Raw genomic sequence first — 14,400 nt, forward strand, 5'->3', positions numbered from 1 at the left:
TAGGAAAAAAGATTTATGGGTTAAACTCTTTAATATGGTTTGGCTGTTTTGTCCCCTGCAAATCTTATGTTGAAATGTGACCTCCAATGTTGGAGGTGGGTCCTGGTAGAAGGCATTTGGGTCATGGGGTTGATTCCCTCATGAATAGCTTGGTTCTCTGCTGGTGATAATAAGGAGTTGTCACTATGTTAGTTCACGTGAGAGCTGGTTGTTGAAGAGGCTGGCAGCTCTCTTTTGTTCCTTCCCTTACCATATGATAGGCTGGCTATCCTTCCCTTCTGCCGTGACTAAAAGCTTTCTAGGCCTCACCAGAAGTGGAGCAGATGCTGGTGCTATGCTTGTACAGCCTGCAGAACATGAGCCAAATAAACCTCATTTCTTCATAAATTACCCAGCCTCAGGTATTCCTTTATACCAACACAGACAAACTAACACACTTCTCATTGGCAAACTTGATTACTTTTTTTACACTCTTTTATGTACATTTATATTTATTATACATAAGTAATATTAAGAAGTCCCTAGTTATGAATTATGAACAGAATAGGTTCAGAAAAGCTTGGGCGTGTTCAAAATGATCCTTCATAAGTTAATGTTAATACTTTCATTAGATAGCAGGCAGAGTTGATGTGAATTTTGGTCTGGCATGTAACCTTCTTCACATCTATGAAAGTTTGTAAGAAGTTACTTTTTTTAAAGTGGTTTTTAAAAAATTAATTCTTTAATGTTTTCTTTGAATTTGGGCCTTATGGATCTACAATATGGAAAAAAGAAAACCTCGCAAGTATTATGTAAGAAGATAATTTCTTTTCTTCATTTCAGCCATGTAAAGTTGAAGCAATCCATAGGATTAGAACCTAAAGGAAAATTTTTGGTATATAGGTAAAACTTGAAAATAATGCATGGCTTTTTTTCTATATTCTATAGCTTACTGATTTCATACTAAACAATTAGCTTTATTACGGATGAAGTACAGAAAATGCTAGTAGTCACTAAAATCTCCTGGATTTTTCTACAGGATTACTTTTTTGGAGTACTAAAATTGTTAGCATTCTAAGATATGGTAGTTAAAAGCAAATTTATTTCAGATTGAATGCATTTACTTTCTAAATAATTAATTTTCATTTTATATAATAGATCAGTATATATATATTTCTTTTTTCTTTTCTTTCTTTTTTTTTTTTGAGATGGAGTCTCACTCTGTTGCCCAGGCTGGAGTACAGTGGTGTGATCTCAGTTCACTCCAACCTCTGCCTCCTGGATTTAAGCCATTCTCTTGCCTCAGCCTCCTGAGTAGCTGGGACTGCAGGCACACACAACCATGCCTGGCTAATTTTTGTATTTTTAGTAGAGGCGAGGTTTTGCCATGTTGGCCAAACTGGTCTCAAGCTCTAGACCTCAGGTCATCTGCCTGCCTCGGCCTCCCAGAGTATTGGAATTACAGATGTGAGCCACCGTGCCCAGCTTTGTGTGAGTATTTCGCAAAAGCAGGTCAGTCAAATAGCTTTCCTACTGTCTTCATCCTTTTTTTTGTTTTGTTTTCTGACTAGGCTTCTACCTCCAAGTAATCAATGAATTGTAAACAAGAGCACACATTTAGAAAGCAAACAATAATTTGCATTTTAGAGAACTCCAATATATGTTTTATAGATTCAGTTCTTATCAGTAGCTCTCTGTGAGTGGGAAAAGGAGAGCGTTTGTGAGGTAAAAAATTGTTCACAAAGACACACAAGTAGTGGTTTTTCTCAGCCATCATGAATACCTAACTAGTTTTTACCATAAAAAAGTAATATATAGCCAGGCACGGTGGCTCACACCTGTAATCCCACCACTTTGGGAGGCCAAGGCCAGTGGATTGCTTGAGCTCAGGAGTTCGTTCGTGACCAGCCTAGGCAAAATGGTGAAATCCTGTCTTTACTAAAATACAAAAAATTAGCCAGACATGGCAGTGTGCACCTGTAGTCTCAGCTACTTGGGACGCTGAGGCAGGAAAATCACTTGAACCTGGGATGCAGAGGTGGCAGTGAGCTGAGATCATGTCACTTCATTCTAGCCTGAGCAACAGAGTAAGACTGCATCTCAAAAAAATAATATATACATAAAATATCCAAACAGTATCATGGCTGTCCAGTAAAAATAAGTCACTTTTCTTCTTGAGCCCCCATGTCTAATATCCCCTTAAGAGGTAATCACTATTTTTAGTGTCTTATATTGGCATGGAATACTTCTAGATGATATATAAATATATGCATACCTCAAAAAATATATATGCATACCTCTTTGCATATAAATGAAAACACTATGTATACTCTTCTGCTCTCCTTTCATTTACTGTATCTGAGTTCTACATGGAAATTTCATTTAAAAATAATTGTTTTATAGTTCTTTAGAATCTTCATATATTATAGATTATAAAAAATCATAGTGATACAATGACTAGCCAAAAAAATACAAATGTAATTTTACCTGAATGGAGAATATGTGATAATTATGGCTGCATAGATAGTTTTCGTTTTTTAGGCTATATTTTTAGAAGTTTCTAACATCAACATCTAATTTAATGTCTCACTGTTAAATAGTGGAGAAATCTGAGTTTAAAGTAGATTTCAAATGCCCATTATTATAATTATTTAGCTCTTTTTGCCATACAAATGTATTTATTATGTCTAGTATGTCCTTATTCTTTATTCATTTTTATTTTTCTCTAACTTTCAAGCTTTTCAACAACCAGGAATTAGGTTAGTTCTGGTTGTGAAGTCTGTAATTGGGAATGGACTTTTTAGGCCCTACTCTAGTAGCTGTGCAATTAAGTATTAAGAAGTATACTTAGTAACCAATAGCATTTATGTCTGGTGGATCATTTATATGTGTGTGTGTGTACATGTGTGTATAAACACATGCATATATATGTATATATATATATATCCTGTAATAAAAAGGAATATCATTTTTCTTTGTAACTGGAGTTAAATTGTTATCAGAAGCATTATTAACACACCCAACACAATTATTTTGTTTGTTTATGGTGAGATGGTATAGGTTTTAGAGCCAGACCAGCCTGGATTCCCATCCTATCTAAATTTCCAGTACCAGCTCAGTATACTAGGCTCCCTTTCTAAATCTTCATTTCTTCATCTATACAATAGTAATATTAATAATAACACTACCCATACGATGCTGCAATGAATGTTCTTGTATGAATACATATTATTGTTCATGTGAAAGTATTGCTGTGGACAGAAATCTATGAGCCAAAGGCATGTGCAATTTAAAATTTGATACTTGCTGTAAAACCACTGTAGAAAGACAATCCCAATTTACATTCCTACAAGCAGAATATTACAGTACCATATACTCTCAACACATGAAGAGTTCATTCGATTTTTGCCATTCTTACGCCCATCTTTAAATGTTAGCCCTCTTCAATTCTCTTTGACCTGTCTGTAAAATCTGGTGGTGTCTTAGACATGATAGTACCCCAGATAGTGTTATTCATATTTTTCTCTTAATAGCTATTCATATTTTTATGTAAATTGTGTACTTGTTAGTGTATGCTGTTTATGAAACAGAAACTCCTTGAGTCAGGTTTATATATCTATATGCCTTAACATCCATTAGTTTTAAGCAGATTAAAATTTCAGTTAATCTCATTCACCTTCTCATTAGTTTGGCCATGTACTCTGGTTACTTTAATTTCTATTGTAACCAGAAAACCATTTTGTTTAAATTGCATATTAATGTTTTTATGTCTTTCTAAGGACAAATATACTGTAATATTTAGCACCTTTCATGTGCACTGGTTTATTACTCTGAATATTCATCATCATTGTGTAGATGTTGAAGTAAACAGTATGGACTCAATTCATATTAATGTTGAAGAGTGAAGTTGTGTTTCATCTCATTTTCTTAATATTTGACTTTTCCAAAAAGAAAATAGTGGAAAATTCTATGTAAGTCTTACTGTTATTATAATTGCATTTCTATTTGAAACGTGACACTCTTTTGTGAAGCACCATTTTCGGTGACAGGTATTCTTGAGATTTATGAAAATAAGTTAAAGTACATGATAATGAAATACAGAATCCCTAATATAGATGTTGGCATGCCCTGCTTCACAAACCGTGTTTGGAATGAATTTTTGTTCTCATTCTTAATTAAGTTCACACTTAACACATAAAGCGTTTTTATGGTCAACTTGTGCCATAGATGAATAGTTTTCTGTGATTTTTAAGGAGAAGAAAGGAATATCTGTTCATTTTGAATTGCAGAGGTCTAGTTAACTGGTAGGCATGTTTTGATGGTATTTATCCAGTAGTGTCTCTATTTCTCTTAAAACTTAATGTATTAGCCATGCATGGTGGCACATACCTGTAGTCCCAGCTACTCAAGAGGCTGAGGCTAGATCACTTGAGCCCAGGAGTTTGAGGTTACAATGAACTAGGATTGAAACTTAACATAGACTCTAACTTAATTGATGTCATTTTTTACTAAGAGGTTTAATTTGGATTCATAGCTCTTATATTTATCAAATTTTTAAAAAGAATGTTCTCTAATATGCTATACAAATGCTACGAAATTTAGAAGTATGTAAATCACCCTCAACAGGCCCTTTCTCCTTTGGGGACTCAGTGAATGGCAGGTATTATTTTATTATACATACAAAGAAGTAGCACTGTGGAATTTCTACTGAATGTTGAACCTTGTGATATGTGCATATGGCTCCTCAGAAGAACTTCATATTAGGACTCTGCTTGTGATCCTGGTTAAGTTTTAATACTTCTTTTTTATAGAATCCCAAAACAAAAGAGCAGATTGAAAACCTGTTACGGAATGGGATGAACAAGGAGCTGCGAGATCGTCTTTGTTGCCGAATGACTTTTGGGACTGCAGGACTTCGCTCTACCATGGGGGCAGGGTTTTGCTATATTAATGACCTTACAGTAATACAGTCAACACAGGTAAGTATTATAAAGTATTAAGAGTGTATTTCTAGCTGGGCATGGTGGCTTATGCCTGTAATCCTAGCACTTTGGGAGGCCAAGGTGGGCGGATCATGAGGTCAAGAGATTGAGACCATCCTGGCCAACATGGTGAAACCTGTCTCTACTAAAAATACAAAAATTAGCTGGGCATGGTGGCGCATGCCTGTAGTCCCAGCTACTTGGGAGGCTGAGGCAGGAGAATCGCTTGAACTCGGAAGGCGGAGGTTGCAATGAGCCAAGGTCATGCCACTGCACTCCAGCCTGGTGACAGAGCAAGACTCTGTCTCAAAAAAAAAAAATTAAGAGTGTACTTTTTCTCAGTCTGGTTTTTTTGTTTGTTTGTTTTGCTTTATAAATTAGGTAATGCCTTTCTAAACACACACACACAAAGCTTTATTTCCTAGCAGTTACTCTTATGTAAGTAAAAACTGTAGACTCAATTTTGACCTTTAGTCTTGCTCAAGATTTTAGAAGTCATTTATATATCTTCACATCACTGACTGACTTTCTGATTAAGAGTTATTTTGGTTACCATTGTTAACTTTTTGACAATGTTACTTTGCATTTGAAAACAAGAAATGTATATTGGCATATCCAGTTAATACAAAGAAACAAACTTAGAAAAAAATAATTACTCATTTTGGTATATGGCCATTCATAAAGGTTAACCAGAGTATTTGGAAAATTTAGTTGAAAATATTTTTGTGGCTGGGTGCGGTGGCTCAAGCCTGTAATCCCAGCACTTTGGGTGGATCACGAGGTGAAGAGACCATCCTGGTCAACATGGTGAAACCCCGTCTCTACTAAAAATACAAAAAATTAGCTGGGCATGGTGGCGTGTGCCTGTAATCCCAGCTACTCAGGAGGCTGAGGCAGGAGAATTGCCTGAACCCAGGAGGCGTAGGTTGCGGTGAGCCGAGATCGCGCCATTGCACTCCAGCCTGGGCAACAAAAGTGAAACTCCGTCTCAAAAAAAAAAAAAAAAAAAAAAAAAGAAAGAAAATATTTTTGTTTATTATGATTTTCTATATCCATATGAGAGTTGATTGTGTAATATGATACAATTCATTTTATTTCTCTCCATAGTTATGCCACTTACTCTAGAAACAAATTATTTCTCTTTGCAGTGAATCATCCTGTTTCAAATAACTACACTTTTGAGGCCAATAATATATTTAGCATATACTAAAAATAGTTCTGGGCTAGAGAATTGTTCAGTAGACATAATTCTAATTGATACTCCCAAGTAGTAAATCATCTTTAGCCTTATTCTGAGAGAATTCTCTAAAGTCAAGGGCTAATGCAAGGGTGAGAGAGAAGGAATGACGGGATGGCTGGATAGGTAGGATACCTGCCACCTTCCTTACCCGCCCTGTCCCCATTCCTCAACCAGAGATGCTTTAGTTCATTCTTTTCTTATACATTTAGTCTCTTCATATGCTTTCATTCGAAGTGAAGATTTCTTGAATTTACAAAGAGAGGTGGGGGAGGTGTTTGAAAATCAATTTCTACAGAAGTGCAAATTTTTACTGGATTTGGGATTCCATTGTGTGAAGTGGAAAAGCCACATGGAATCTGATTCTTAAGCACTAGCCCTTTTCAGACTTCATAGGTTGGTGCAAAAGTAATTGCGGTTTTGGCCTTTTTTTTTTTTATGGTTAAAAACTACAATTACTTTTCTACCAACCAATATATGTGGGGAAATAAGATGGATTCTGATAGCAGAGAATAATATGAGGGTCTGTGAGGTTTTTGGATAGTATCATGATTAGAAATAAGTTGTTGAATCTAGCTGATATGCTAAACATGCATGCACTCATAGCTCATAGATTGGGAAAATTAATTGTACTTGAGAGACTCAGGCACCAGAAGTCACTGGGGCTTTGTCTGGTGCTACCACATACTTATTTAGCAGTGTCTGCCATATAATAGGTCTTCAATAAGTTAGTATAACTTAGTTTTAGTTGAATGAATGGCCTTAGGCAAGGCATTACATGGAGCTTTAATCTTAGAGTCTCATCTTTTTAAAAGAGATATTGAAAGAGACCAAATTAGAAATGATGTCTGCATTTCTTTCTTTTCAGGGTTGTTATGATTAAATGTCCCATCCTTTTGTGGAACTAATTTTAAAGGAATGTAATAATATAAAATGTTAAAAATATTATTTTTAGATATTAAAGTATTAAAATTAGCAAATCATTCATAAAATAGTTAAATGGTTTTAGTTTGTCATTGTGACGTTTTCAATATGAAATACTTCATTTTTTTGTCATCCATGACTGTAAATTTTCCTAGTCTATAATTTTTTCTGTGAGATTTTAAAACCAAAGAATTACAGAGGGATCAACCATCATAAGAAATGTTCTAGTGAAGAACTGTGTTGCTGATTTAAAATGTTTGCGTCACAAATAGGTCAAATCTTTTGGTTAACTTCAATCATATGATTTAGCAAGAACTTAAGACAAAATTCTGTTCTCTAGAGCCTTGAGACAAGAAACAGTTTATGTTGGCTCTTCTAATCATTTTTTTAAAGCTTATTGATGCTTATGTTTCTTCTGTTTTTCCTAATGTTTTACTTACTGTATTGGATTTAGTGGTTACTAAATCTGTATTTCCATGGTATTAAATGTGTCTAAAAATCCAGGAAATGTTATGTTGCTCCCACACTGGTAAACATGGGTCTAAAGATAGAAGCTACTTCCCTAGGAGCCAATACACTACACACCAAACATAAAAATAAGAGATTCTGAGTCATATGAAATGCAAGCATCCATTAGGACTAATCTTTTGTGTTTATTTGCTTCAGGGGATGTACAAATACCTTGAGAGATGTTTCTCAGACTTCAAGCAGAGAGGCTTTGTGGTTGGGTATGACACTCGGGGTCAAGTAACTAGCAGCTGCAGCAGCCAGAGGTACAAAGTTAATTGTTTCAAAGATTAAGTCGAAATAGAATAAAACATATTTTAAAAAATTTTTTGTCCAACAGTAGGATTTATGAAACAATAGACTGTCAGATAGACATGTGATCCCATGCTCAGTTAGAGCTGAAATAGAAGAAAAGTGTTTCAGAGAAAGCTTTAGATTTTACAGAAAGGAGTAAAAATTTAAAATATTTAGAGTTCATATTTAGAATGACATCCTAGATTATAACTTTAATATTTTGGCAAATGCATTGGGTAGGAGAATAATGTAGCTTATATTCTCTCATTGTATGCCTATTTGATTAGTTTTATGGTATTTTCATAAATATATAATCATGATGTAATGATATCTTTCTTCAGGGAGTAATAATGCATATTGGGCTTATCAAAGTCTTTTATTTCACTTTTTACATACTTTTTGCCTTTTGCAGATTTTATTTCTTAGTGAAAGAACCATCAAAAGATGAATGAGGGACAAAGAGGAAACTGAAATCAGTTATGTTAATTTTTAAACTCTTTTTTTAAAAAAATCTTATTTATTTAAAATTTTCCAATTAGGGCATGAAGTATAAATAATCAGTGATTATAAGAATAGGATATATTAGGCTATCTTTATTCAGACTAATTATAATATGAAACATTTATGTTGAAGGTTGGTTTTTAAAAAGCATGGTAGGTAAAGGACTAAATGAAATGTCTCTTTTTTTAGGCTTGCTAAACTCACTGCTGCAGTCTTGCTGGCCAAAGATGTTCCTGTGTACCTTTTTTCAAGATACGTTCCTACACCTTTTGTAGTAAGTGTGTTGTGTTAGTGATCATACAGCTTGCTACTCTTGAAAGATTTCTTAAATCAACTAGGATTCAAATCTTTTTCATGCTTGTAGTTCTGTATTGAGTGATATGAGGGACCAATGGAAGGAAAACAAATTTTGCTTTGAGTTTATTTTCATTCAACAAACATTTGTTAAACCTAGCTAAGAACTTAATCTATAAAAGTTAACAAGTCCACAGTTTTAGTGGAATATTTTAATATTCTTCTTTCAGAAATTAATTCACTGGGCAGACAAAAATGATGAGGATAGATTCGAACACATTGTCAACAGGCTTGATCTGGGTGTGCGTGTGTGTGTATATGTGTAAAAATGCTCTTTTGAGTGACAATAGGATTTACATTATAAGCAGAATCACAGTCTCAGTAAATGCCTAAGAACTGCTTATCAAACCATATACCTGGACCCCAATGCAATGAAATCAGAAATAAAAAGCCCATAAATCCTCCTGTGTTTAAAATATAAAAAACACATTCATAAACTATTTGTGGATTTGAAATTACAGGCAATCCTTGCTTTGCACAGTAGTGTGGGGCTATAAAGACAGCTGTACAAACCAAAACCATGCCAAGTGATCTTAATCATCAATGAGAAAAATCATCACTGTTTCATGACCTTTAACATTTTTTTACCAATAAATTAAAAACATTCTTACTCTTGGTTAAAAATGTATAGGGAAAAGGAAAAAAATGGTAAAATTAATGTTTATTTAGTACCTTTTAATTTAAAACATTAAGAAACATTGATAACTAAAGTGCTTTATTTCTTCATAAAAAGAACTTAGGAGGCTGGGAGCAACAGCTCAGGCCTATAATCCCAGCATTTTGGGAGGCCGAGGCAGACAGATTGCCTGAGGTCAGGAGTTCGAGACCAGGCTGACTAACACAGCGAAACCCTATCTCTACTAAAAATACAAAAATTAGCCAAGCATGGTGGTACACATCTGTAATCCTGGCTGCTCAGGAGGCTGAGGCACGAGAATTGCTTCAACCTGAGAGGCAGAGGTTGCAGTAAGCCAAGATCTTGCCACTGCACTTCAGCCTGGGCGACAGAGCAAGACTCTGTCTCAAATGAATAAATAAATAAACCTTATCAGGAGATAAACAGAGCTTGTTTCTTCTTATTATAATTTATTTATATTACAAGCAAGCTTCTTTTCTGTGCCTTGGCAAATTGTTAATACACCTTTCTGAGTTTGGATTCATTTCCAGCATCTTATCCTTTGTTAATTTCAATGTCGTGAAATATCTCTGGGAGTTCCTTTAATGTGAAGGTTTTTTTGTTGGTGGTGGTGTCACTTCCTCCAGGACATCTTCATCTTTCTCATCAGAATCCCATTCCTCATTTAATCCATGTGTCCGCCTTCACTACACTCCCCCCGTAGCATGTCTAAAGTCTCTTGAATGGCAGCAGTGTCAGCATTCCCACTTATTTTTTCTGTAACTCCGTTTATGTTCAATTCAAATTTTTCTCTATTATTACCAATTTTTGCTTCTTTGCTGCACTTTCACCTTTTTTGGCCAGTTCCCACTTTCCATTATCCATTTTTGTAAACTGTCATGTGGGTTTATTACTGGGAGAAAAGGAGGCAATAGAGCCACATGTTTTGCAGTTTGTGTGAGTGCTAAATAACAGATGCTCAGTGACTAATCACTGACACACTTTTAAAGAGTGACATGATTGATCACTTATCATGATGTGTCTTTGTTATAAATGTAGGGATGTGTGGGCTGAAGAGCTAGAAGCCAAGTGTATACTTGATGCAGATATGGTTAACATTACCATGGTAACTGAAATTTCAACATGTTGTTCGGAGGTTGGTGCTATTTAACAAAAGCATAGTATCAGTAATTCATGTATAGGAACTGTGCAAAGCAAGGACTACCTGTAAGTATTTAAAACTGTGCAATAACGAAAACAATACATAGCAAAAATTATGGGATATAACTAAAGCCCTCCTTAGAAGGAAATGTACAGCTTTAATTAATAGATAAGGAAAAAAGATTTTAAAATAATGAGTTGACTTTCACTTAATATGTTTGTGTTAGAAGGAATTCAAAAAAGAAAAGGAAGGAAATATTATAAAAAAGATATGAGGAAAGATCAAGTAAAAAGAAAATAAAGAGGATATAAACAAAAGCAGTATTATACTATAATGCTTTTCTTGTTATTTAATCAAAGTTATTCTGATGTCAAATGTGTAAATAGCTAGGAAGCAAAAAGTAATTATGTTGTTATTAATTTTTCAGCCATACGCAGTTCAGAAGCTCAAAGCAGTTGCAGGTGTAATGATTACTGCTTCTCACAACCGCAAGGAAGACAATGGATACAAGGTAAACCTTGGACTCCTGACCTTTGCTTATCTTATAGTTCATCTTTTTTATTCAAATAATATGTGCTGAGTATGTTTTCTATACTGGAAAGCAGAGGTAGACATTGGGAACAGAAAATTAAAAACACTGAGGCTGGTCCTCAAAGAATGTGTATCTGTAATAGCATTTATTATTTCTCAATGTGTACAATTACAAAAATATCTTCTTTAGTTCTTTTATTTCTAATTGTCCTTGATTTCTCTATCCCTTCCTAAATCCATACTTTACCATTTCATAAGGTCACACTGTAGCAAGAACTTGAAAAATGAATGGGAGTTTTCAACAACAGAGCCAGAGGAATGGTACTTTGTCTGCACTCTCCTCTCCCTCTGACTTTCTGCTGGAGCTCCCTGTTGGCCACCAGATTCCACTTGATATATCAGCGTCTGTGGCAGAAAGCAGAGTTGAGAAGGGTGACAAGTGGCTTTGAAGGGGAAATAGAAGAATGTAGCACAGTACTGAACCACCGTTTGGGGCTTCTGGGTGGGTGATGAGTCTGCGTTCTTGTAGTTATTTTTCTTCTTGTGTTGAAGGACTCCAGACATACCAAGCTCTGTTTTACTGGCAGAAATTAGCATTTCAGTCTTCTGGTCATACCATTGCTCCCTTCTGTTCTCCAGCTCCTCCGATATAGCAAGCCCTTTCCCACCTCTGAGCCATTATAATTGTTTTGTCTTCTGCTTGGATTGCTCTTCCCCAGATCTTTCCAACTTGCTTTTCTTTTCTTTTCTTTTTTTAAGAAGAAGAAAGGAGGCTCACTCTTTCTCCCAGGCTGGAGTGCAGTGGCACGATCTCGGCTGACCATAACCTCCACCTTCTGGTTTCAAGTGATTCTCCTGCCTCAGCCTCCCGAGTAGCTGGGATTACAGGCGCCTGCCACCACGTCTGGCTAATTTTTGTATTTTTAGTAGAGACGGGGTTTCACCATGTTGGCCAGGCTGGTCTCAAACTCCTGACCTTGTGATCCTCCTGCCTCGGCCTCCCAAAGTGCTGGGATTACAGGTGTGAGCCACCTTTGGGTTCCTACTCAGATAGTGCTTCCTTGAAGGACCTTCCCTGGCTACCTTATATAAAGTGGCTTCCATCAGTGACTCTTTCTTGTCCTCTTATTTCCTTCATAGAACTTATCACTGATTCTTCCTTTTTCTTTCTTTCTTTTCTTTTCTTTTTTTTTTTTTTTTTTGAGAGATGGGACCTCACTCTGTTGCCCAGGCTGGAGTACAGTGATGTGATCACTGTAGCCACAAACTCCTGAACTCAAGGGATTCTCCAGCCTCAGCTTCTCAAGTAGCTAGGGCTATAGGCATGTACCACTTGCCTGCTTTTTTTCTTTTTTCTTTTGGTAGAGACAGGGTCTTACTGTGTCCCCACACTGGTCTCAAACTCCTGCCTCAAGCAATCCTCCCACCTCAGCCTCCTAAAGTTCAGGGTCTGGTTTCCTTTCTTTCTTTCCTTTCTTCTCTCTTTCTTTCTTTCTTTTTTATTTTTTTAATTGAGACAAGGTCTTGCTCTGTCACCAAGTCTGGAGTACAGTGGCACAATCATAGCTAATTGCAGCCTCAAACTTCCAGGATCAAGCAATCCTCCTGCTTCAGCCTTCCAACCACAGGCATGAGCCACCATACCCAGCTAATTTTTTAATTTTTAGTAGAAACAGTGTCTGGTTTTGTTGCTCAGGCTGTGGGTCTAGTTTCTTTATAATGAATAATCTTATTTGTTTGACCCTCCTCATCCCATAAATATAAGTTTCTGGGTAGAGAACATATTTACTGTTGAACATATTTGGCACATAGTCGTCCCTCAATGATTTTTTTTTCCTTAATAAATAAGCACAAGGTTAAAGAGTTAAACGGTAAAAAGTTATCTGTCCCATCTCTGTCCCCTAGTACCTTTTCTCAGAAGCAAATACTGTTTCCAATTTTCATTTCCTTTCAGGGATAGTCCATGCATATATAAACATATATATGTTTGTCACTTCCCCATCTTTTTCCCCATAAATGGTAGGGTACTATATCATAGTTTTCTGTACTTATTTATCTGTTGCTTATTTCACACAATATGTCTTACAAACCATCTTTCTCTTTCTCCTTCTTCCTTCCCCCCTTTTCATTCTATGTGTATATATGTATATACTTGTAGATATATACACACATAGATGTACATATATACACATACACATGTATATATAGTCAATATGTACAGTTTAACCTTGTGCTTGTATATTAAGAAAGATGTGTGTATTTGTGTATACATACAAAAAATGTGTGTGCGTACACAAATACACACAACTTTTTTTCTTAATATACAAGCACAAGGTTGTACATATTGTGTATCACTATGAAAAGGATAATTGGAGTTTGAGAGATAGCTAAGTTGAGGGTTATAGTTCTGTTAATGCTAGGATATAAATTAGACTTTTGAGTGGTTACTTCCCTGAAGATTTTGTTGGAAAAGCAAATCTAGATTTTTTAATGGCTTGCTGCTGTACGAAGGGTTGTTTTCTGGAACTTTAGGCTGCGCAGTGGAGGGTTTATGACTCTTTTAAGGAGGTGTTTAAGGCTTTAGCTGAGTGTGATGAATTTATAAGTTAATTCCCACCACCTTAACTGCCTTTAGGGTAGATAGAGTAACTGAAAATGGTTCTTCCCAGGATGGGCTTAGAGAGGGAGAGTTTGAGGGCAGAGAATTAACAAGCACCAAGTCTCCAGGGCAGGAGAGGAATACTGAGAAGGCCATGCCAGTGTTCAGGAGAAGATTAACTTTTTGAACTTTTATGGTTAGCTTTACCTGGGGCTTTGTGAGGGTGATGGCTATGCTGGCACTTGCTTTAGGCCCCCTTAGTTCTGCCATTGGGTTATTTGGTTAGATACCTTAGGCCCTGGGAACCTTTGTCCCCTGGGACAGTGTGCTTTTCAGTGATTCCCTTGGTACAGTAGGCATGGACAAGATGATGGTCCATTCCTTTTGGACAATTTTTTATACAATGTCCCTTTAGACTGCACTGGTAACAAGCTTTTCTTTAAGACCTCTGGCCAATGAAAGGAGTTCCTTAGAACTTCCGCTGGAGTGATTGACTTTTTGATTCTTCCTGCACCCTTGAAAATTAAAACCAAAACCGTTAAATCTCCCGGATGGAGAGAGATGTGGCTGGGGACATGGTGCTGGGAAGTTCTTGCCCTTAAAATTACGCCCCCTTGTAAACCCGAAAAAAGAACACATTCCTTCAGTATGAATATATATCTGCTTTATTCAAAAAATTAATTTCATCTTTATCTTTTTTAATGTGACTACTAG

General features: G+C 36.0%; 1 protein-coding gene across 1 annotated transcript in view; it reads left to right on the forward strand.

Moving 5' to 3' along the window:
* PGM2L1 (phosphoglucomutase 2 like 1) overlaps positions 1-14,400 on the forward strand; it is a 59,197-nt gene that overhangs the window by 21,163 nt on the left and 23,634 nt on the right. Inside the window, exons 2-5 of the mRNA XM_010334320.3 lie at positions 4,791-4,958; positions 7,789-7,895; positions 8,614-8,698; positions 10,984-11,067. Coding sequence (XP_010332622.1) covers positions 4,791-4,958; positions 7,789-7,895; positions 8,614-8,698; positions 10,984-11,067 — 444 coding nt within the window. The remainder of the gene's footprint in view (positions 1-4,790; positions 4,959-7,788; positions 7,896-8,613; positions 8,699-10,983; positions 11,068-14,400) is intronic.

Source organism: Saimiri boliviensis, chromosome 6 (assembly GCF_048565385.1).
Source record: "Saimiri boliviensis isolate mSaiBol1 chromosome 6, mSaiBol1.pri, whole genome shotgun sequence".
NCBI classification, from domain to species: Eukaryota; Metazoa; Chordata; class Mammalia; order Primates; family Cebidae; genus Saimiri; species Saimiri boliviensis.